The sequence below is a fragment of the Pituophis catenifer genome, unplaced genomic scaffold (genome assembly GCF_029215685.1).
Source record: "Pituophis catenifer annectens isolate HBS135680 unplaced genomic scaffold, rPitCat1.0.hap2 SCAF_6, whole genome shotgun sequence".
Taxonomy (NCBI): Eukaryota; Metazoa; Chordata; class Lepidosauria; order Squamata; family Colubridae; genus Pituophis; species Pituophis catenifer.
Genome location: NW_027256886.1, coordinates 47,614,810 through 47,641,098, shown reverse-complemented (window position 1 = coordinate 47,641,098; position 26,289 = coordinate 47,614,810). Strand labels below are relative to the sequence as shown.

Here is a 26,289-nt window from a genome sequence, read left to right as displayed (position 1 = left end):
AATACATAGTTCATAGTCCTTGCTCATCCCGTTTCATTTTTAAACTGCTTCTTACTCTGAAATTGAGTGTAAATCTTTGACATCAGGTAGATTGGTCCTGCCCTAGATCTCAGAAAGTCACATGATCCTATTTTTAAAGTATCTCTGACAACTCTCTACAACTTAATGGGGAAGTCAGCAGGGATTCTAAACTATTTTGAGATAGTTTACCACATGCAACATTGGTATAAAAATTAATAAATTATCTTCATCACAATGATGTGGAAAAAGATGGTTAAGAGATGTCATCATTGGAATGCAGCATTAAGGAAACAAGATGAAGAAACACAGAATAAAAGAGTTGCATGTTTTCAGAATCAGAAGGAAAGGTACAGAATTAGGAGGAAAAAAAGATGGAGAAGACAATAGAGAAGAATAACTAGAGAATATATTGTAAACACTAATAATTGTGAGAGTTCTTCTATATGGAAATACCTGCCTTCAACAACAAGATCTTAATAAAGAAAGAGGAAAAATGCAGAACTTGCACAACGTATTATTTCTGCTGATGTTGGTGCTATGGCCATATCTACCCTCACTGTTATGTGTCCCTATTCCCTGGAGAATTATCCAATTTCCACTGTGTGAAGGGAAAGGTCAGGATAGGCAATTTGCAACCTCCACCTAATGAACTCCTCAATTCATGTAGCCATGATTAACCTATTGTAAATGATCTGAGGAAGAACATCAGACACTATAACTGCCTCTTCCAAATGATATCCTTTCCTGCTAAGTCCTTTCAATAAAGAATGAATAGAATTGTTCCGTGATTATTAAAAGCAAATCCATCATTACATCAGACATTAAATGACAAACCCCAAGCAGTGAGCCAAAGTTATTCAAATTTACCATCTGGATACTTAAGAGCAGCGGAGGTGCAGTGGTTAGAGTGCAGTACTGCAGGCTACTTCTGCTGAGTGCCAGCTGCCTGCAATTTGGCAGATTGAATCTCGCCAGGCTCAAGGTTGACTCAGCCTTCCATCCTTCTGAGGTTGGTAAAATAAGGAGTCAGATTGTTGGTGGCAATATGCTGACTCTGTAAACTGCTTAGAGAAAGCTGTAAACGCACTGTGAAGCGGTATATAAGTCCTATTGCTATTGCTAAGATGGCATAGAATTGAGAATGGATATACTCTATAACCGTGATGGCAAACCTATGGCATGCGTGCCACAGGTGACACAGGTAGCCATATCAGTGGGCATACCAGCTCAGCTCTGGGGTGCATGCGCACGCCGGCCAGCTGATTTTCAGGCCTTCTGGGCCCAACAGGAGTAGGAAAACAGGCTGCTTCCTGCCTCCGGAGGGCCTGGGGGGGGCGTGGGGAAAGCCCATTTTTCTTTCTTACCTGGCTCCAGATCCTCTCTATCCATCTGCGGAGGGCAAAAACAGCCTTTTACACTCCCTCAGAGGCCCTCTGGGGATCTGAAACGGCCCATTTCACAATTCCCGGTGAGACAGGAAGTGATGTTTTTTGCTGTCCCAAGCCTCCAGAGACTCCTAAAGAGGCCCTTTCAGGCCTCTGAGGGAGTGGGAAAGGCTCTTTTCACCCTTCCCAGATGCATAGAGAAGATCTGGAGCCAGGTAAGAAAGAAAAACGGGCCTACCAGGCCATCACGTGCCAGGAGCGGGGGTGGGTGGGTGAGGGGGGCTTGCACATGCATGCGCAGGGCAAGGCGCATAGAATTATGGGTGTGGGCACCCGCACGTGTGAACCTCTCTCGCTCCCCCCTCTCCTGGCACGCGATGGCAAAAAGTTTAGCCATCACTGCTCTATAACAACAAAATTCAATGTGAGATTGCAGAATTATTGGAAGCAACAAGGAGGGAGGGAGGGAGGAAGGAAAAAGGGAGGGAAGGAGGGAAGGAGGGAAGCGTCTGATGTTCTCTATTTCCCACAAGGAATCTCAATAGCTAGCAGGAAGTTTGAAGTCAATTCCATTCCACTGATTTTTGCCCACTCATGGCCATTTTGTTTCTCAGTTTAAAAATGGAAATGGCTCTAAAATGTTGACCCAGTAACTCTTTAACCTTTAACTGGCTGAACTGATGCATCATAAGGCAAAACTTTTTCAATCAGGGTATCTCAGTAGGGTAACTTACAGAAAGCTAGAAACCATTACTTCAGTGGGAATGAAATTTTGGAAAGCTCTTGCTTTAAGTACTGATGAACTGCTGCAGTCACATGATCTTCATTTACAGGTGTTCCCTGACACCTTCCCACAAGTCAATGAGGAAGCCTCATTGTGATCACAGCAACATTATTTTGATTGGTCTTATAATTCTATTATTTGAAACCAAATTCCAAAGAGATATCTATCTATTCATTAAAATGTTTATTTAGGCAATTGTTCTGCATTTCAAAACTCTCTATTTGACCCATATCCCTGGGTCAGAGGATTTATGTAAATGCAACAGATGTTAAATACTTGAAAATTGATATAATTGCATTTTATATTTCAGGTATAAAATTTCACATAAACCCACATATAGTTTTTCAAGCGGGAAAGAAAAACAATTAAGACAGATTGCACTGAGACATGAAACTTCAAAATTTAAAAGGTCACATTGAAAATAGTGGAGTATAATCTTCTTTTTATATTTAAAACTCAAATAAATTTGCTTTGAAGAGGAAAGCATGAAGAATATTGTTAATTGAGATGAGTCTTAAAAACTGAGGTATCCAAATAAAAATTGATATGCAAGTTCAGAATTAAACTTTAACTGAAGTTTTAGAGCATCTATACTCGTCCTCAGAGCTCCAGAAATAGATTAAAATAAACTAATTATACTTTATAGCAGGGGTATAGCATGTGCTGGCCATGCCCACCCTCAGTTTAGCAAAGGGGGAAAAAGTTGTGAAACATCACGTGACGACAGGGTGTTGTCGCAAGTTTGGCATCCCTGCTTTATAGGATCAAATTAGGCGAGACATTCACTGGAGTTCATTAAATTGCACTATACTTTTCCTTTCCTTATTCTGTAAAAAAATATTTTAGTATATACCTTTATTTACGGTATTATGGAGACCTGGTTGGGCCAAGAGGGGGGGGTCCCCCTCGTAGAGATGTGCCCGCCAGGTTTCCGTGCATTTCATCAGCCAAGGGCCCAGGGGAGGGGTGGGGGAGTGACGGTGATTATTAGGGAGAGTCTTTGTCCAAGGGAGACCACTGTTCCTCAGATAGCCGGATGTGAGTCCCTTTGTGTGAAGTGGGGCCGTGCGGTGCAGATGGGTTTGCTGACTACGTACCTGGCTCCCTGCCACGTGGCAGCGACCCTGCCCGAGCTACTCGACGTCATTGCCGGGGTGGCGGTCGATACCCCCAGACTTATTGTCATGGGGGATTTCAACCTCCCATCCGCAGGTGAGGCGTCAGAGGTGGCTCGGGAGTTCATGGCTTCCATGACGGCCTTGGACCTGACCCAGTTAGTTCAAGGCCCCACTCACATAGGGGGACACACTCTGGACCTGATTTTTATCTCTGGTCAGTGGTTGAATGATCTTGGTAGAGGGGAACTAGATATTAAACCCTTGTCATGGACAGATCATTCACTCCTTCAACTAGACTTTCCTACCGCCTGCCCACACCGCAGGGAGACGGAACCGACCAGATAGTTCCGTCCCAGGCGCCTGATGGATCCCGAAAGGTTCCTGACGGAGCTTGGGCCGTTTCCTGAGACTCTAACACACGACTCGACTGAAGAGCTGGTGGCCGCCTGGGAAAGGGCGGCCGCTGGAGCTTTGGACCGCGTCGTGCCTTTGCGGCCTCTGACCCGATGCCGATCTCAATTAGCTCCTTGGTTCTCTGAGGAGCTGAGAGAGATGAAGCGTCGGAAAAGACGCCTAGAGAGCATTTGGAGGACTAGTCAATCCGATTCCGACCGGACACAGGTGAGGTCTTATATCAAGACCTACCTAGTGGCGATAAAAGCAGCAAAATCTAACCATTTTTCTGCTCTTATCGCATCTGCAGAGAACCGCCCAGCCGCCCTGTTTAGGGTGACCCACTCCCTTCTTCGGGGGGGGAGTGCGGGAAGATCCCTTGCAGGGTCGTGCTGAGGATTTTGTGCAATTCCTGCACGATAAAGTCGCTCGGATTCGGGATGGCTTGGACTCCGATTGGATGAGTCCACGGGAGGAGACCGGGGCAGGTCTTGAGAATGTTATCTGGGAGGAGTTTGATCCTGTGACTCCCGAGGATGTGGACAGGGTTCTGGGTAAGATTAGTGCCACCACGTGTTTATTGGACCCGTGTCCCTCCTGGTTGGTACTGGCCTCCCGGGAGGTTACACGAGGCTGGCTCCAGGGGATTATAGGTGCTTCTCTAGGTGAGGGTGCCTTTCCTGCTGCCTTGAAAGAGGCGGTAGTGAGGCCCCTCCTCAAGAAGCCTTCCCTGGACCCGGCTGAATTAGCCAACTATCGTCCAGTCTCCAACCTTCGTTTTGTGGCGAAGGTTGTTGAGAGCATGGTGGCACGACAACTTCCCCGGCACCTGGATGAAGCTATCTATCTAGACCCGTACCAGTCGGGCTTCAGGCAGGGGTACAGCACAGAAACGGCATTGGTCGCGTTGGTAGATGATCTCTGGAGGGCTCGGGACAGGGGTTGTTCCTCTGTCCTAGTCCTATTAGATCTCTCAGCGGCTTTTGATACCATCGACCATGGTATCATGCTGCAGCAGTTGAGGGGGTTAGGAATAGGGGGCACCGTTTTGCGGTGGTTCTCCTCCTTCCTCTCCGACCGCTCGCAGTTCGTGTTGGCAGGGGGGCAGAGGTCGACCTAGAGGCGTCTCGCATGGGGAGTGCCGCAAGGGTCGGTCCTCTCGCCCCTCCTGTTCAACATTTATGTGAAGCCGCTGGGTGAGATCATCCGTGGTTTTGGGGTGAAGTGCCATCTGTACGCTGATGATACTCAGCTGTACATCTCCACCCCAGACCACCCCAACGATGCCCTTGATGTGATGTCCCGCTGCCTGGAGGCCGTGCGGGTCTGGATGGGGAGGAACAGGCTCAGACTCAACCCCTCCAAGACTGAGTGGCTGTGGCTTCCGGCGCCCCGATATAGTCAGCAGGTGCCATCGCTGACTATTGGGGGTGAATCTTTGCCCCCCACGGAGAGGGCTCGCAATCTGGGTGTCCTCCTGGACGCACGGCTGTCTTTAGAAGAGCATATGACGGCCGTGGCCAGGGGGGCCTTTTATCAGGTTCGCCTGATTCGCCAGTTGCAGCCCTTTCTGGATCGGGACGCCCTGCGCACGGTCACTCATGCCCTTGTTACTTCCCGGTTGGACTATTGTAATGCTCTCTACATGGGGCTCCCCTTGAAGAGCACTCGGAGGCTCCAGCTGGTCCAGAATGCGGCCGCGCGGGTGGTTATGGGCGCAACCCGTTATGCCCATGTGACACCCCTCCTGCGCGAGCTGCACTGGCTCCCGGTGGTCTTCCGGGTGCGATTCAAGGTGTTGGTTACCACCTTTAAAACGCTCCATGGCATAGGACCCGGGTACCTCCGAGACCGTCTTCTGCCACCAATAGCCTCCCACCGACCAGTTCGTTCCCACAGAGAGGGTCTCCTCAGGGTGCCATCTGCCAAGCTATGTCGGCTGGCGACACCCAGGGGGAGGGCCTTCTCTGTGGGAGCCCCAGCCCTGTGGAACGAATTGCCCCCGGAAATTCGTAAGATCTCCGACCTCCGGGTGTTTCGCTGCGCATTGAAGACCCTGTTGTTCCGCCAGGCCGGACTATCAACACAATAGTTTTAAATTGGGGTATTTAAATTTATTGGGGTTTTAAATTTGAGCCACTTATTTAATTATTTTAAATTTTATATCATTGTTTTGTTTGTGTTTTTAAATAGGCTGTACACCGCCCTGAGTCCTTCGGGAGAAGGGCGGTATAGAAATAAAATTATTATTATTATTATTATTATTATTATTATTATTATTATTATTATTATTATTATTATTATTATTATTTTTATCTCTTAATTCATAAAATAATAGTTTTATTTAATCACTTATGCTGCAGCCTTAATACTGAGTGAACTATATTCTAGTTCTTAGCTTTAAATCCCTAAATTAATAAAGACTTGGTATAACTTAGAAAGAGGAAATAAGAAATCTCTAGTAGAGAAAAAGAAGACCATGGAGTACGTGATGATTATAAAGATGATGTAAGAGCTGAAGCTAGTGAGGTGCAACCCAGTAAGTCTCAAGTCAAATAAAACTATGTTTAAAATATGGAATAGATGTCATCGAGTTTCAAGGCTGAGGAAAATTTGGCTGTTCATTAATTTGAAAAGGCAGGAGCAAAAGGCACAAAAATTAACTTTTGGGATAATAAACATGCAGACGGATGGATTCCTTGTTCTGTCATAGGTATTAGTTTCAATGTGTATATGGCTTCCTTATTATCTGAAATAAAGCACTTATCTAGCAACTGCCCAGAAGTACTTGTTTGAGATGGGTAGCTATGTGAAAAAAATAAAGTTGATGTTAGCTAAGTATGTGGGGGCTTAAGAATGTGGGGTTAACTTTTTATAAAGCCAAGATTTTAAAATCATGCATGTATGAAGAGTAACTGACAGTAACATATTGTCAAAAGAAATAACTGAAAAACAGGTCTTGAATCCTAAATATGAGGTTGATCAGTAATTTCTGGGAGTAATGTTATGAGATCTCAGATAAATAAGAATGCATTATAATCATCATATCTGTAGATGAAAAAGTGCAATTACTTAACAGTTGGGCCATTCCACATGTATAAATTCAGGCCCTCAAAGCAGTTTAAAGCAAATTTGCTCGTCTTCATGCTTTTTGACCTTCAAATACTGAAAACATGCTGAGAACATAATAAACATAATAAACTGATGAATAATATCCTTTCAGCTGACAGGTAGGCCCTTTCAAAAATGACATTCACCAACGTCAAACCTTAAGTGCTGCCAAATCTGAAGGAACCAAAATTTGCCTTAGCTTTAATCCACTTAAAAAGGAAATTGAATAAATTGTTCATCCCTCACATTTTCAGTGGATGTTGTGTTCCTTTTGCAGTGAGATGGGCGGCAAACAAATTTAATAAATAAGTAAAACAAATTTGCTCATTGTAGAAAAAAAAAGGTTTTTTTAAAGCTATCAAAAGATCCTGTTACAATCATCCTGAAAGTTCTGAAAGTGACATGATTTCACCTCTTCATTTTAGCAACTTAACACTTTTCCAGCATCCCTAACCATGATTATAGTCTATCCGCTTAAATTAATGGTTATGATAGATACTAAACCAAATGCAGACTTAGTCTATAAGAATTCAGACTCATTGTAAAGTGGTTGCACACTACCATATTATCCACTGCAATCCCCATCAGTTCCTCATTTCATATGAAATAAAAAGATTTTAAAAGTGCAATGGAGCTTGCACAACTGCTTATCACTGCCAAAGAGAAGGTGGAGCATAATCTTGCCAAGCTCTCCTCTTAATAAATCCAGCCAACAGTTCCTTCAAAGGACCAGGGTGGTTAAGGCTGAGAACTTGAGGAAATATGAACAAGAGTCCCCTCCCCCCTCCCCCAAGGATAACTTTTCATCCCAAAGGTCTTCAGAATTTCACTGGGCAAAACAAAATGTTGCCTTTCCCTCCCAATTTAGATTACATCATAGGAGGGAAGAAGCTCAGCTTTGAATTCAACTAATATTGTAGATTAGAGATGTCTAAAACTGCTTTTAAAGAATGTGTAATTTTTCTATAGAGTGCTGATATTCCAGCTCGCAAAGAAAAATTTAAGCAGTAGAAGAGATATGAAATTTTATTAGTCACTAAAGAAGTTGGAAAGAAAAGATTCCCATTATTTTTGAACAGATGCAATAATTAAATCTTAAAGGTTGATAACTTAATGCTGTGGAGATTTTATGAAGATAACTTGCACTAATAAACTTTAGAGATTTTATCTAGCCAATAATTATTTACAAACTTTGGTGCAATGTAAAAAACAAACTTTAAAATATACAAGAGCTCAGGCATAGAAAACATTAATATGTTCAGCATTTGGGATTATAAATAAATTGCATGTTATTAAGTTATGCACTATACCTGGCTCCCTATGTTATACTTCTAAAGAAAATAGATGACAATTTCTTACAGTTCATGTGTTCAGTGGATGTAGATTTCCTATTATCCTTCCTAAAATGTTACAAGGAACCAATGCAGGCCTGAGCACATGTATACTAATGGAATTTGTGACTTTAAATAATGGGTGCAAGTACCTTGTTATAATGCCATAATATAAATTTCATTTGCCTGACAGGAGAAAAAAGAAAGAGAGAGAGAAAAAAAAACCAATGAATAATAATGAAGTTATTTAAATGCCTCCTTAAAAAAAACACCAAATATAACAATATCTAAGCTATCTAGGTATGCATCACCATGTTTGAGCTAAATTCATCAGGCAAGAGCTGTGTGTGTGTTTTGGAAATGGACTGCAACTTTTTTTAGACAAAGCAATGGTAATTAAAATCAAATGTTTATTTTTTTCTCCTTGGGTACACCTACAAAATAGCACTGAATAACAGACATCTTAAATATCCAATTCTTTCTTATCCTTTCTTCTTTGTCCTTCTCATATCTACTCCTGGTTCAGGAGAACTAATCTCTAAAGTGAAGATGTGTGGGAGACATCTGGGAGAAGAGGAGCTCTATGATTTAGTTGGAGTTCTAAGTAGCACTCCCCACAAAAGATGAAAACTTAATGGTGTTTCCTGTTTATATCTTTTATAAGAGGTACTTGCTAGTACTTTTATAAGAGGTACTAGTTGGAGATGCTAGAGAGTGTTCCTACTATAGTTGCTTTCAGTTATGCTTTCTTCCCTCATTCTCCCATCTCCCTGGTTGCCCATTGTTCCTAATCTGATGAAAGCCAGTGGGAGCTGTTCCTGTTTATTATCTTTCACTGGGTAATAATAAAGGTGTAAGAAGCCAGGAAAGCACTAAAGAGAAGATTGTATAAAAAAAGACACTATACTGACACACGTTTTAGATACTACTTAACCAAAGAAGTATAAGATCCCTATACTTCGCTAAAATTTTCTTTCTTCACAGAAGCATGACAAAACCAGATACTTTTTCATCTGATTGATACTTTTTCATCCGATTGAATGCACGTTAGGTGAACGTGCAGATTTTTTTTCCTGCCTTGAATCAGGTCACTGAGAAATAAATAAATAATGTGTGCTTTTCTTATATAATAAATTAGGATATTTATGTTTACCTACAGTTTAAAAACAGCATTGAAATGAAAAAGAGGTGAAAGAAAAAGAATAGGAAGACAATTGGCATTCTCTAAAAACACCAGTTTCCCTGCCATGCAGAGAAACAGAGTAAAAAAATGCAATTAGAAAAATAATGTGTTAGAAAAATACTTTTTATATATTTAGATTAATAATGAGAATCAGTTTCGAATAGTGGTTAAGGCATCAGGCTAGAAATCGTGATACTATGAATTTTAATCATGCCTTAGGCACAAACTCAGTTGTGTGACCTTGGTCTAGTAATCCCTGTCTCTTGGCCCTAGGAAGGAGAAAATGGGAAACCACGTCTGAAAAACCTTGCCAAAAAACAAAACAAAATTGCAGGCTCTTGAGAATCCAACAAAATTGAACAGAAGGATAACATTAATTTTTGGAGAAATATTTCCCACTATTTTATGACTGCAGTACTCAAGAAGAGATAACCTTTTCTTTTTAATGGTGTTTTGAAGCAAAAGCAACATGAAATAAAAAGTGACTTATTCCTATGATTTCTTTGCGTTCTACAATAACTTATTACTGTAAATGTGGAAAATTGTAAGATCTTTACGTAATTTGGAATGAGCAATTTAAATATGCAATTTCTGCAAATGAATTGTAGTAACTTAGATAATATGAGTTCTGTTTGCACCTTTAATGGTTTTATATATATATTTACTTCCATTCAATAGTTTCTGATTCTAGGAGATGACCTTGATAAGTCTCTGCAGTTTTTCTGGCAAGGTTTTTCAGAGCTGATGTGCCATTGTTTCCTTTCTAGGGTTGAGAGAAAATAAATAGAACAAGGTCACCCAGCTGACTTTATGACTAAAATGGGACTAGAATTTACTGTGACCCTTTTTTTAACCTGAGGCCTTAATTACAACACCAATCTGGCTGTCAATGGTTATTATTATGATGTTGAAATGAGCACTGTTGGTTTTTGGAAATCTTAATAAAAAAATGAAGAAATGGAGCTGCAGAAAATGGGGACAGCTGTATTAATATTAGCTAGGAAATATCAGCTAGTAAAAACAGAATGAATGCAGAAGTATGCTTTTGGCATACATAGGATGACATTTCAGTTATCAAAGAACTGTTAATCCTTTGATTGCTCACATGTATTTTCACTTTCAAAATATCTCATTGTGAGTCATCTCAGTGATCTCTATACTAGTTCAAAAACATAGTGTTCTGTTTTAAGTCATAAATCATAATCATGCTTTCAATAAAGGAAAGAATAGGTTGCAACTGCATAAATGATCATGAGGAAAAATTTGGAAAATCAGAAGATCATGAGGAACAATGTAACATTTCTTAGTATTAGCTTTTGTTTGTATTCCCAGAAATAAAAAGTTACAAGATATTGAAAAAAAAATTAGGGAATGGGAGTGCCTCTGATTAAAAGAGGTAATTTTCAGGTTATGAATGAAATAGGTACTATCAGGCATGGGTTTAGTCTTCCTTAATTTTCCAATCTTTTTATTATTAAGACACATATTTAACATAACTGAAATTATTATCCCTAGAAAATATGAATAATGACTACTTGCTGGAATAGAATCAGGTGCTAAACTGTTTTATATCTCATTGTGGATAAATAAATTAGAATAAACATTGTGAAAATTAAATTAAATATTTAAATAGTTATTGAGAGTCAGTTTGGTCAGGTAGTTATGGAAGCAGGCTAGAAACCAGGAGACTGAGTTCTAGTCCCACTTTAGGCATGAAAGTTTAGGCTGAGTAACTTTGAATCAGTCAGTCTCTCTCAACCCAATTCACCTCACAGGGTTGTTGTGGGGAAAATAGGAGGAAGAAGGTGTGTTGGATATGTTTACTGCCTTGAGTTATTTATAAAAATAATAAAGACAGGATACAGATAAATAAAATAAACTCCTCAGGAATCAGGTGATGATGTCACACTTTGGTGACAAGCCGGTTCGTCAATTCCTTGTCAACTTCAAAGTGAAATTGTACTGATTTCAACCATTGCCACTTCTCAGTTGCCACAGAGACTGGAGGTAGGGGAAACATCTGTGGAATGCCGGTTCCAGACAGCAGACAACAGCAAGAAGCCAGTTCTTAGTTTGTCAGTCGGAATCTTGACATTCCTGTTGCAACAATTGGATCAATACTTAATTGATCCAAAAAAGTAAACCTTTGCACATGCGAGAAAATTCCAGGAAGGAAGAAAAAGTTATTGAGGATTTGGATATAACAATAGTAGTTATTAAGATACCTTAAATCTTGCCTTGAAATTTGACTCAAAGGGTTTAAGTTATGATAATAAAACACTTTTACTCTAGAGTTAAATCCCTTTTTTTAGGTTAAAATGTGTTTTCAATATATTATCAATTGTAGTTGGGCTAACTGAAAAATGTTGTACTTAACATTTTGTATCATTAAAACAAGAAAGAGGAGGAAGAGGAGCAGTGTATCAAACAAATGGGTGTTGGAAAGAAAAATGAGTTTTAGATTTTGAGAACAATTTTTGGGGGCCTGAACCAAGAGAAATATACTCTACTACTATTCAAATATACAGTAATTAAATAAATGAATTGGGCTGACTATAAATGCATTAATAAAAATATTTAATTATATAGCAAATGTTGTAAATATAAATAAATTGTATTTAAATTGCCAAAATTTTGATTGCTACAAAGATTATTCTAGCAAAATATTGGAAAACTGCACAATTTTAAACATTAATAAGTGGCTATTTAAGATATGAGAATTGACTTAAATGGATAAATTGATGGAATTGAGCATAGAAAAAAGGAACACACAATTTGATCTAAATAAATTTCCATTTTTTATTAGATATTGGATTGAGTAATTTAGAACATATATTTCTTTTCTTAAAACAGTAAATTGTTTTGGTTTTACTGACTGGAAAGTGGGGTGTTGATATGCTATAGTACAAAGCTCCATTTGTTTCTGATGTATGTGTGTGTAATATATGTGTATGTGTGTGTGTGTGTAATATATATACACACACACAGTGAAATGTGAATTTCACTGACAACTAATATACAAAATTATCACAGAGGGTGTTTTTTTTTTCTTTCTTTTGTAAGGGAACAAATGAAAAACTAATGACCAATTCTGTGGCACTCTGTACTTGTTTTCTTTAGATAGAAGTCTTATACACTGATTCCAGTGAATTGAATTGTGACAATTCAAAATGGATGAAATATTAGGTTTGCACATAGTTTTCTCTCATTATTGGATTTCAACAGTTGATGCTACAGATAGTCATCAACTTGCGACCACAATGTAGCCCAAAATTTCTGTTGCTAAGTGAGATAGTTGTTAAGTGAATTTTGCCTCATTTTACAAACTTTTTTTGCCACAGTTGGTAAGTGAATCACTGCAGTTGTTAAGTTAGCAATATGGTTATTAAATGAATCTGGCTTGTCCATTGACTTTGCTTGTGAGAAAAGGTTGCAAAAGGTGATCTCATGACCCTGGGACACTGCAACTATCAAAAATATGAGTCATTTGCTAAGTGTCTGAATTTTGATCACATGATCATGAGGATGCTTCCATGGTTTTAAATGAAAAACAGTCATAAATCATATTTTTCAGTGCTGTTGTAAGTTTGAACAGTCATTGAACAAACTGTTGTAAACTGAGGACAAGATGAAGAGATTAGGATTTTGGTGAATATACATAACCAGTATATGGGGCAGGCTGTTGTGCATGCCCCTCTCCTCCACTTTCTCTAGTAAATATCAAGAAATCTAAGATTGAATGGTATATGCTATTTTCTAATTGTAGGGATGAATTACTTTGTTGTTATTTGTTCATGTCACATTAAGAGTTTCTCTTGTGTAGAGTAAGTGTTATCAGTTCATATTATTTCTTTTTTGTTTTTAATTGCTGGGAAATAAAGCATATATATAAAGTGGTCAGGAAGAATATGAAATGAATATCTTAATTGTATGGCAGTTACTACAAGACTATGTTGAGAATTTGTGTCCTTTCACACAACTATGTTTATCTTTATGATTTGGATCTGTTTAATTATTGTTCATCATTGTCAAAATTCCTTGGTGTTTATATTGTTCTTGTAATATGTATGAGTGAATCAAATAAGTCATTATCAATATACATGATCCTCTAGGACCGTGATGGTGAACTTATGGCATGCGTGCCAGAGGGGGGACACAGAGCCCTCTCTGATGGCACGCATACTGTCGCCCTAGTTCAGCTCTGCTGTGCATGTGCGCGCACCTCCTGCCAGACAGCTGGTCTTTGGGTCTCTGCCGTATATGAAGGGGGTTGGTGGGCATGTGCAGGGGGCTGCACATGCATTTTGGGGGTTTGGGTACACACGTTTGCGCTCTTTGGGCACTCGGTCCTGAAAAGGTTAGCCATCACTGCTCTAGGAAATATCAAGTAATGGAATTCATACAGTATAGAATCCTAAATATCAAAATCTGTTTTAGTGTATCTATTATAGTGTATATATTTTAAAAATTAATTGGTAATAATCAAACAGAAGATTCAATTTTAAGGTTTCTCATAAAACTATGATTTTTTAAAGCTCATTTAAAATATACATAGGAACAATGCAAATTATACAAAGCAAGTAATTTTGTTTAGTGGTGTCTAGCCATAGCCTTTTGAAGCACTACTAAATAAATCATGAAATGGATTAAGTAGTAGTACTTGCAAAACTGTGATAACTGAAAGGACAACAATATTTTCCAATATGACAGAACATAGTAATAGACAAAAGCTAATTCAGCCTCTGGTTATCCTGACATTTGCATTAATGACAAACATTACCTCTTCCAACCTGATTGACATTTCTTACTGTAACATTTATTTTCAGTGGCACTGAAGATGCAATTTTAATTTTTCCTAACCTAATTTAAATGCAAATATTAATTCCTCACACGAAGGCATGAGTGCATACTTAAGTGTCATCATATACAGTGTGAATCATGGAAAAAAAACAAAACAAAAACGACTACCACCTTCTGAGAGCTATTTTGTTTAAGCTGGAAACAACCAAACAGTTTGCATCTTATTCTTGCTGTAGTGTTTATGCTTACTTACAAATGTTCTCTGGAATTGCAGGTCAACTGATTATGGGACAACATATGAAAAGATGAATGACAAAGTGGGTCTGAAGACCATTTTGAGCTACCTTTATGTCTGCCCAACAAATAAGCGAAAGGTAAATTAAAGAATATAGTTGCTTTTAATTATGTCATATTTGACTTGATTTGTTAGTTATTATTTACATAGCTGTGTTTGTATACATCCTACAGAAATAAAAACAAGCTGTTTAGGCTTTAAATTATATTTGGCATTCCCTTTTTAAATCAATTGCATATGGATGAATGGTAATCTTCCATCTAGAAAGTTTCTTGATAAATGACAATCTTTTATCTAGAAAGTGATTGTAATATAAAAGGTTTTACTAAATTTCAGATGTGCTTAGACAACAACTTACTGGAATCTTAGCTTACCTGATCCAAAATTACAATGGAGAATCTTTCCGTTGTATTCCAATATTGGAAAAGTTTGGCAGCTAAACTTCAGTGCAGCCATTTGACATTATAATGGTGCTGAGAACAGTATTACTCTCCAAGTCTGCAATTTTTCTTCTCATATTAACTACCAAAAGGCCTTCAAACATTAATTTACTGAATGAATCCTTATGAAATTAAACTAATAAAAATACTATACAGCAATACATCAAGAAATGAAATACCTCAAAATAATATTATAAGCAAATAAGAAAAAAATAAATAAAAACATTGCACTAATTCAATGCAGATAGCTAAAGGAGTAATTACTAAATCCCACAAGACTACCTTTGGTAGACTTTCTCAAAGATTTGCAATCTCTACATGACTGAGAACTTCATTCAGCACAAGCCTTCTGATATGTTCAAATGGGACTTCTGAACAGTATAAAAAGAGGGGAAAAAGATGTGGGAGGAAGAAACAGCAATAGTGAAATGTCCATGCACTTTAATACAGTTTGCTGGTGGAGTTTTTGCTGGTTGGACACTAGAGGATAACACTTGGATGACCATGGCAGATCTAAATGAGGCTGTGAGAAACATAGAGAGTGCTGTTTCATAGAGTGGCCCAGGTCAGACTTGACCAAATGGCTAGTGACAAAAGATGAAGATTCTGGTGAAGTTATAATAATTTCACAAATGAGATAAATTTTAGATAGAAAGTTTGATGTGAAGCTTTGTCCCATTCTAGAAGTAAAACAAGTGGAAGTCGATAGCTGGTAGAAAGCCTGAAATCATTTTTATTCCTGCCAAATAAGGATGAACTCATTATTTGAAAAAAAAAAAAGGCTCATTAAGATGTTCGAATGACATCTACAGAGACCAGACTGTATTTAAAGTTGTTTGCCTTTTAAGTGCTTCCAATAGTGAAATGAAAAGGATTTGACAAAATCCTGCAGAGAAAACGTATCCCAAAGCCTAGAGGGTTTTAATCATACAGGCACCCTACTGAGAAACAATTTGTAAAGGGTTTTTATTGCGGAAGTACTCATAAAAGTCAGGTGGTTATATTTTTCTCATTTTCTTTACCTATGAACAGCTTACCTTAGAAGAGAAATTTGAGTTACTAAAAGAAAAGCTTTTAAAGAAAGCTAGAAGTTTTTTTTTTTTTTTTTTTGGGAGGGGGCAATTTCTGTAGTGTATCTGCAGTTACATTGATGCATGGATATTAGGTCAGATCAAATGAGAAATAAGGAAGCCAGCATTGCAGGCCAGTCAATAAATTCCATAAATATACACAAACACACACAATTACTACTAATTTTAAAAATGAAGGAAATGGTTATATGGAATTGGAAGAACCAATCAAAACTTTGAATTATGAAAGTTAAAAACTTATTTTCCAAGCTTTCTATTTCTTTTTGATTGTTTAACCTCTCTAGTCATCTGTATTACTAATAGTTCATTTTTTTGTATTCATACTTATCAGATCCCTTTTAACTGATGCAATCACTGATGTAAATACTCATGCATGACATTCTTCCCTAATTCTTCAAATGTCCTTTGTAAAATTTCTGGTGAAATCCCTTTTTCTGTTAATCCCTCTGTAAATGATCCTCTTCTCCATTCCATAATTTACATTGTTGTTCTGGTGGTGGCCATTTTTTTCTCTTGATTTGGAATCCAGAAAGGGAAAGTAAAATGTAAAAGACAGAAATAATAAATTGAGAGTTGGAGGTGATCTAGACCAGTATTTCTTAAGTTTAAGAGATGTGGAGTTCAACTTTAAAAGATGTGGAGTTTAATTTCCATCTGGAAGTTGAAGTCCACATATTTTAAAGTTACCAAGGTTGAGAAACACTACTTGGATGCACTACTTGGAACTAAGAGAGAAATAATTTTGTTTAAGATTGAAAGTAATTACAAAGGAACATGGTAAAGATGTTAGCGAGGATCTTGTTGAATCTTAAATGAGTTTTTAGAATGGGATGAGGAATATATGGATGCAGAAGAAAAGTACCAAGAGATATAATTGTTTATTTTTGTCAGGGAGAAGAAAAGAGACCAGGTTATCCTCCTATTATATATATTTTAGGGATGAATTGTTACAGCATTTTCAAAAATGATTAATTCTATTTTGAACAGTGGTAGTTGCACAGATACAAAAATAGTGTAAACTCTTGAAGAACATATACACATGCAGTGGTAGTAGGGACTACCATCATCATTCTACCACCATAGTATAGCGGCAAGACAAGGTCTGCATGGGATGTACCATTGACTAGTTGAATGTGACTGGCACAGGAAAAGACTGTGCCAGCCACATTCAGTAGCTAAAAAGGATTGGAATAAAAACATAACTAAAGCACTAATCACAGCATCATCATCATAAGCACTCAGCACCAGTTCCATAGAAGTAGAGGTCTACTATATTACACTGTGCAGAGAGGCTTCATAGACCAGTCAACAAATAGTAGCAGAGTTTAAGATATAGATAGGAACAGCATACATTGAATCAGTGGTGAAATCCAAATTTTTTTACTACCAGTTTTGTGAGCATGGCTTGGTGGGTGTGGTGTGGCTTAGTGGGCATGGCTTGGTGGGCATGGCAGGGGAAGGATACTGCCAAATTTCCATTCCCTCCCCACTCTGGGGGCAGCCAGAGGTAGTATTTGCCAGTTGTCTGAACAGCTAAAAATTTCCACTACCGGTTGTCCAGAACCTGTCAGAACCTGCTGGATTTCACCCCTGCATTGAATGGTGCAATCAACTAGTTAGCATTGTGTAGGGGAACATCAGCATGGTGCATGAGCTAGACCCTCCAAGATAGGAGATTTCACAGAAGGTCATGGAGAATAACAGGGCTAAGATTCTATGAAAGTTCCAGATCTACATACACAAGCAGGTACTGGCTAATCCACCAGGCACCAAAGACCATAAAACAGCAATGGTGATTGATGTAGCAGTGGCAAGTGACAGCAACACGAGGAAGGAGTATGAATGTGAGAAGAATAGCCGAGCCTGAGGAAGAAAATTGAGAGGATATGGAAACTAAAGACCAAAATGGTTCCAAGGATGGTAGGAGTACTTGAGACTGTGATTCCTTAGCTGAAAAAGTGGCTCCAAAAAGAACAGCTTCAGAAAGAGCTCTCTATCCCTCAAACTCACAGGCTTCTGGTAGAAATTCATGATACATTTCTTTCTCTCTCCTTTCCTCCCTCCCTGGCAAATAAAAAATAATGGTGTAGTAACTGGCCTATCATCAATAGCAAGGAACCACAGCAGGGACCATAGTAGTGTTGATGGAAGCATATACAGGTAAACACAACTGAAATTTATGTTGTTAAGTGAGAAATTTGTCATGTGAGTTTTGCCCCATTTTACGACTTTTCTTGTCACGTTTCTTAAGTGAATCAGTACAGTTCTTAAATTAGTATCACTGTTGTAGGAAAAGTGTTAAGTGAATCTGGTTTTCCCATTGACTTTGCTTATCGGAAGGTCACAAAAGGGGCTCACATGACTTCAGGACACTGCAACAGTCATAAATGTGAGGCAGTTGGCAAGCATCACAATGTAAATCACGTGGCCATAGGGGTGCTGCAATGGTTATTAGTTTGAAAAATGGTCATAAATCACTTTTTTCAGTGCTGTTGTATCTTCAAGTTGTCACTACATGAACTGTTGTATATGAACCTGTAAATTAGAAAATAAATAAATCAACAGGTCTAGTTCTAGTTGCAATGATTCCTGTATAATGCCTTAGTACTGTATGTCTAGCCTTTCCAGCTTGATATGGAGCATAGGTACATTTTGTATGCAGATGATCAATGTTTTTCAGCAGAAGTAAGACAGAGTGTATACTGCAGTGAAGGATATGGATTTGCAAATCAGTGCATTCAAGAACAAGGTAGTTGTGCTTGACAAGAGAGAAGAATTGCATTTATTTGTTTTGTTGTTGTTTTCTATTCAGTCACCTGAAGACTCTAGTAGTAAGATCTAAGTAAAACTTATAAAGCAATCGTCACGAGTATTATAAAATTAAAACAAAAATACAGGAAAAGCCAAAACATATACAGTGTGAAAGTTAAAAAAAATATCTGTCAGAGATCTTAATTTTCAAAAACATTTTTTTAAAAAGGTGTTATTACTGTAGAATGTCAAGAGTAAGGAGGCCAATCAGATTTTAGGAGACTGCATATTCCAGAAGGGTAGGACACATTGGTGAAATTCAGCCAGTTCTATCCAGCATAGGTGAACCAGTAGCGCCAATGGCGGGAGGTTCCGCCCACCCGCCAGGATGTCATCACGTCCCATTTTTGATCCTCTGCGCATGTGTGGAAGAGGTGCGCATGGTCACATTTGCAAAACGGTAGTGAAGGTAAGTGAATTCACCTCTGGTAGGACAGTTCTTGAACTTTTACATAATTAGCAAAGATCTAGAAGCTTCCCTGGACAACTAGTAATGCAGCCCCACAAGATAATAAAAATATAAAAAACAAAGAAAGTTTGTTATTTATATACATATATATTATACTATATATTTTAAATGTGGCCAAGACAATTTCTCTTCACTCAGTATAGCCTAGGCAAGCCAAAAGGTTGGACAAACATGATCTAGATCAAATAGATATCTGGGTATATCCTATCTGAATGTTTACTGAGATTAGCAAAATTGAGATATGTTAAAATATGAAAATTAAAAGGAGGAAATTAGTATATAGTCTGTTGTAAGAAATGAATGTTTGTTAAAAAAATGTTAAAATGTCTATATATAACCATTATACTACTAACCAAGTGAGTTGATAAGTTTAAAAAATGAATTGGTTACTTATGAACTGGTATATATAGATACAGCAAAAAAAGTAAGGATAAAATGATCTGGAAAGGCATATTGGTAGGTTTTAGGTATAACATAAATTATATATTTATTCATATTAAAACAATTTATATTGCAGCTCATTTTATCACAGTGGCTCTGGATGTTGAACAGAAGTTTATACCTGTACAACAAAAAATAAATATTCCATACTTACGGTCTAAAATAATTTCAAATAAAGAGGAAGATGACCATTCTTTTTAATCATGGCATTTAAGATTTGGGATGCATCACTAAGAAAGTTATCTTGTGTGTACAAGTACGGTATTAGTAAGTGTACTTCTAAAAGCCAATGCATGTCTATGGAACATAAACAATTTATTTTAGATGAATATCTGGTTTACTTATTTGCATAATTTAGACTTATGTTTCTGCCTTAATACATGCATATTTTATATAAAGAAATCTGGAAGCAGAATAGAATAGAATAGAATAGAATAGAATAGAATAGAATAGAATAGAATAGAATAGAATAGAATTCTTTATTTTAGGAGTTCAAAGTGATAGGAAAAGAGTGGAAGAGAGAGGGAGAGGAAAAGAAAGAAACTTACAATTAGCTAATTTTATTGATAAGTTCTTAAAATAATTTCAGTAGCAAGAAAATCACTGTAATGTTGCTGTTTACCTTTACAATATTTAATGAAAAAGGAGCAGTCTATTTTGCAATTGATGTCAATATTTTTGTACTGCATCGCTTTTTATTAGATTATATCAGGCTATATAATGAATGACCCTTTTTTGGACGAGAAAGTTGATACAAACGTTCGTACAAATGCAATAAAGAAATAATATTCCAAGATAAATTGCCTCAAAATCTTTAGGCTCTCAAGAAATAGATTCAGTTCATCTCTGTTTATTAATTAATCTAATTATTATAGAGCTTGCTACCACATCATATGACAGAGAATACATTAATTAATTCTCTGGTGTGAAGTATTTCCTTTGATGTGATTAGAATTTTATGTCATTTTTGTCTCATTTGCTAAAAAATATTGTACAGAACACAAATATGAATGATGTAAAGAGCAATCAAAGAATGATGTAAAAAAGCAATTTAAGTAATGACTCTGGTTTTGGTTTGCAGTGGCAGCAGAAGAATGATAATTGTTAAATTGTGTAGAAAAAGAGGCTTGATTGGTTTTTAAAGCAATACTGGCTTCCTTTCCCTATCCCCTCCTTCAAGATTTATGCCTTATTTTTGTTTGTAAGTATCAAGAAATGGAACATTGTACCTCCAATCATATGAACCATAGATCTTGGACTCAGTGGTCTATGAACAAAGAGATATTCCTTACCATTTAAATATTTAGTTTATGGGCAATAGTTATTTATTAACCTCTAACTTGATAAAACAAGTTTAAAGGCACCATTGTTATTCCAAAAATCTCAAAATTAGAAAGACCATTTAGTTTTTTAAGGTCAATCCTATGTTCTGTGCACATAGTCAGATGTGTTTGGGATTGGTCAGATTAACCAATCCCAAACAGATGGCTTTCCACACTATATTTGAACATATTCTGCAAAGGATTCTACCATCTTACATAGAAATTAGTTCTGCTATCAATCTGTTTTTCCCATTAGGAAGGCTTTTCTAACGTTCACTGGAATTTGTCTCCTTCTGCTTTAAAACGTCTCTTTTCTGCTTTGTGTTCTGAGACAGTAGACAATAAATTTTGATCTCTTCCTGTGTGATACCTTTCAAATATGTGAAAAGTGTTATCATATCCCCTTTTCCTCAGTTGTTTTTTTCTCAAGACTAAACATTTTCAATTTATTCAACCTCATTTTGCAAATTTCCAGTTCCCTGATTCTTTGCTGTTGGTCCAATTTCTCAGAATATTCCTAAAATAATCATTATGGGACACACTATTTAAGGTGACATTTTACTGCCTTCCCATGGTTTGAAAACCATGTTTCTGCTAATCAACCTAAAATTACTTTTTAGCTACCATGTCATATTGTAGAATCATATTCAGCTTGCATCCAATGACAAACTCAAGGATATTTAAAATTCTTTCTTCATCATGTGTGCTATTACCAAGTCAGGTTTCCCTCATCTTATGACTAGTTGAGGCTTTATATGTAGTTCTTACCTATTGATTTTAATTCCTACCCTTCACATGATTCACATTCACATTCACATTATTCATTACAAGCACATTCTTCTCAATCAAACTTGTTCTTGTGGTTCTTCATCTACATAATGTATATCACAGTTCCTTAAATTCTCTTCAACAACAGTGTTTCCTTAGCCAGTCATTCTTTATCTTTATCTTTATCTTTTATTAGATTTGTATACCGCCCTTCTCCTTTCGGACTCAGGGCGGTGAACCGCCAAAATAAAAACATTTGTACACAAAAGTTAAAATAATTTTTAAAAATAATTAAATGAAATTTGGCCCATAATTTAAAACATTTCAATTAAAATCAGTATCACTTGCAACACTCTTTCTTTCTTATTGTAATCTTCTTTCATGGACTGAAAATGAGAGAAAATGCCACCCGAGTCACCATGTTCTTAGAATTTCAAAATCTGAGAGGTATAATTTATCCCATTTTGATTGACTAGAAAAGGACTGCCTTTTAGTAGACTTGATGAGCCTTGACAATTGTTTCATTCTATCTACTATCCATAATTCCAGGAGGTATCAGAACTATTCTCAGTATTATGAAGTAATCAAATATTTTCTGAACTGTAGTCATCCTCTGCCATTTGTCTTCTTGCAGGTAACACTTGTATTCCCTTCTGCTCTTGAGGTTCTATCATTTTATCTCCTATTCAGTCTAGTTCCTTTTTCTTTCTCAGAACCTGTATTGAAAAATGTTTTTGAATTTCAGTGAAACATAACAGCTTTTGAATTTGTTATTACTTTTCTATTAGATTCTGCTCCTTGTAGAGAAGTGCTTATCTATTAGCTCTTGTTAAAAGATCTTTGCTGGTTAAAAGGTCTTCATTTTCTTTTTTGAACTGAGGCATTCTTTGGAGCCATTTACTTTTTTCTTCATATCCCTTTTACGATATCCAAAAATGAGCTTTGTTCTTCCCAGTTATTTTCAAATTTAAGTGTCATACAGATAAATTTTATGTTCATTATTTTTAAGGAATGTTAATTTTTATTTACATTTCTTGTTTCAAGATACCCTTTACTAAGCCATACAATTGTGCAAAGTTTTGACTTAAATGTACTACTGTATTGTTTTATCACTTTTTCTGCAATGGGTTTCTTTAGCAATCTAATTTCTTTGTCTTGATTGTAATGCTGTTCAAAGACTATAAAAAAGAAAAAAAATGCCAATTCTTTTCCTTAAGCATTGCAATGAGTTTTCATTTGCTGTATACACATGCTTTTAATTTTATTTGGCAGAATATGCCACAGAATTTGTAATTTATGACTGCAGAAATACCTCCATATATTTTCTCTTCTACTCTTGAACTACCCTGCAAAATTTATGTCTGCCTTATATTCTGCCCACAATCTCTATGGCAGTCTCTACTCATTAAAGTGGTAATGTTTCAATTATTCAGGATGGACAATCTTTGCAATCTGAAGCTATTCAGGAAATTCTATGAATAGTTATAACTAAAAGCACACACAAGGCTTATAATTCTGCACAAAATAAAATGATATTTTCATACTAAGTGCATTTCAGCTCATACAATACATAGCTTTCTTGACTGCATTGCTTCTATTGAACTAGAAGGTTTGCAACTTTCATCACTGTAGAATTTTTAATAAAGTTGTGGTACTAGATTTGTCAGCTCTCATTTTACAATACAATCACAATTTGAAAATGTGTTGAGAAAGAGAGGGGGCTGTTAGTTATATTTTAAGCCAAAAATCTAATAGTAGCAAATTGCCCGCACTGAATTTTTCTTGCATATACTTAATTGTGTCAATATTGAAAATAGTTGTCAAACTTGCAGATTATTATCTGACCTTTAAACATAGTGTATAGAAGGACCTATTAGAAAAATTCAAGACAATGCAATAGAACTAAGGAAATTTTAGAAACAGAGAACATGGAGAGTAAGGAACTTGGAAAGAATTAAAAACAATTTGACTATATAATTGTAGTAGATAAAATAGAACAGTGCTTTTTTGTATGTTTTTCCCTTGCAGTAAATAGAAGTAAATTATTCCTTCTTGAGCTTTTATCTTGTTTCTGCACATAACAAAACAACTTGTAAATGTATGATAAAATGTGATGTCTTACTTCAAACCAAAGTAGTGTGATGTCTGGAATGTCTTTTAATATGGAATATTAATATAATTCTATAGCTATATTTTATTTACTTAAATAATTGTATGGCTCATCAGATTATAAAACTCTTATAAAGTATCAAACCACCATAATATTCTATCTCAAGGATACATATGCTGGGTGAACCTCCAACCTTGGTCCAACTCCTGATGACAGAACCATGTCTTAACAGCCTTCCAGAAGGCAAGAAAATTAGGGGCTATCTGTTTCTCAGCAGATCACCCACGGTTAATGTCTCCCACTGCTGATGGAAAACCTTTGGGAGTCCGGGGCCCTGCTCTTGCCGCACTCCTTATGGCAGCCAGCTTGGGTTTGAACTTAGGACTGGCCAAACGGACTCTACTTCCTGGCCCTGACCCCAAACCGCTGGTCGCTCCCCCCGGGTGCCGAGGGCTGCCAGGATGGGGCATCATGGAAGCTCACCTCTCCGAAGCGATCTTTTAATATATCCAACGTCGACGCACCCAGCCCTGTGGAGTAGCTCCAGTCACCGTCTTCATCCTCCGCCCATCGTCGCTCTCTCCACCCCTGGAACTGGAGTCTGGCGGGTGCTGAGGATTGGCTTCTACTACCCCCAGTTTCCCTTAATGTGGGGCTTTTCTGCCAATGGCCAAGCGTACTATCGGCTACCCCTTCGGTGTCGTGTCCATCTGTCGCTGCCTCCAGCTGTGCCTCTTTTTGCTTCGGTCGTATCACCAGCTCTGCCTCCGCTGCCGGCGCTGCTGTCGGCACGTCCTCCTCCTCCTCCACAGCCTGCTGGTCTGCCGCCTCCATTCCTGGGCTCGTTCTCTCGGCCATCCCGGCGCCTCGAAGGCAAGAAGGAGCGCAGGGGGGGAAACTCTGACTTCCTCTCAGCAATGCTGGCTGCCAGAGCAATTCCACAAACAAACATGCTTGGGTGGTGGTTCGAAGATGGTTTATTTGCAGCTAACAGCAACAGTTTGCTACCGATATGCTAACAGCAATCAAGTCAGAGTTCCCGCATCGGCGTTTAGTGCTGTTTAAATAGCGCGCTGAGAATCCGGCATCCATTTCCACCTTTCCGGCTTCCAGGGGCGTCCCGTGCTGACGTAAGCCCGGATCTGTTAACCCTATCGGTCCCACACCCATTGCCCCACGCGATTCTGCTCCGCCCATCACCATGCAAGCAGAGCCCTATCCATGCCCCAAAACCCATCACCAACACCCGTGACGCGCGACCACCCCCTCCTGATCACACATACACACGCCGCTTCCAGCAGTCATTGTCGAGTTCCGTTAGCAGCAGCAGATAGACGGCTCGACACTCCACTCCATTCCATTCCATTCCATTTCATAAGATAGGTGCCAGAACAAAAGCCCTACTTCTAAGTCCCATTTTTAATAAATGGCAACTGGAGTATATCCACTCAGTCCAATTCTCTGGGATGGGTAGATGTCCCTGGACAGAAATAATCTCTGATTATTCATTATTCATAATCTCTGATTATTCATTTATATTTTATCCATCAACTAGTTGGTTAAAATTGTATATCATATTTGATATATACCAGGTTACAGAATGTTGGGTGAACATTAATAAATTGTGAGTTTTTTAGTATAGCATACTTTAGTAAGTATAAATGAGCTGGTAAAACCCAACCGGTTCAATTATTGCCAGTTCTATAATTTTCTGATTGCACCATTAAAGTATTTATTTCCCCAGCAGTCTTTAATATATTGTATCTAAGAGCCTGCACAGGTAATTGTAAAACTATTTATCATGAATGTGAATTTTCTCTTCAATCTTATCCTATTTCATTTTTCTTTATTTTATTTTTAAAAAATAAGTTTTTTTTTTCTATTTCAACATAACGATCATTCAAGAAAGGATTCTGCTATTCCCAGAAGATTTTGTAAGACATTTGAAAGAAAATATTATTTGCTATTTAAGCTGTTATCAGTCCCTCCTGGGATTTATTTGAGTAAATTAGTTCTACTTTTGGATCAATATATGATAATAAAAATAATGTAATAATACCCAGGATAAAAATTTTAGATATACTACAATTACAAAAGCATGCTTACAGGCAAATTCATCTCACTGAAATATGGGGCAACTTGGTGATGCTATTGATGATAGTGGGAAAAAAAGGTTGCAGGAGGGACAGAAAGCTCTATATGTCAAGTTTACAAAAGAATTTTTGCTGCATATTTTTTTATCAACAAGTTTCATGGACATATTCCCCCCAATGTTTACTTTAATGCTGTTATAAGATTCTGTGGCAATACGGGATGAGCAAAATATATTAGTATCCAGAAATAAGTTTTTGGATTGAAAGATAAGGGATCTGAGGGAAGTTGGCAGTTTAGAAATAGGAAATAAAAGCAAATAAAT

At 37.6% G+C, this 26,289-nt stretch overlaps 1 protein-coding gene across 1 annotated transcript in view; it reads left to right on the top strand.

Moving 5' to 3' along the window:
* LOC139318790 (VPS10 domain-containing receptor SorCS1-like) overlaps positions 1 to 26,289 on the top strand; it is a 403,261-nt gene that overhangs the window by 172,482 nt on the left and 204,490 nt on the right. The window contains exon 3 of the mRNA XM_070946400.1: positions 14,401 to 14,500. Within this exon, the coding sequence (XP_070802501.1) occupies positions 14,401 to 14,500 (100 nt within the window). The remainder of the gene's footprint in view (positions 1 to 14,400; positions 14,501 to 26,289) is intronic.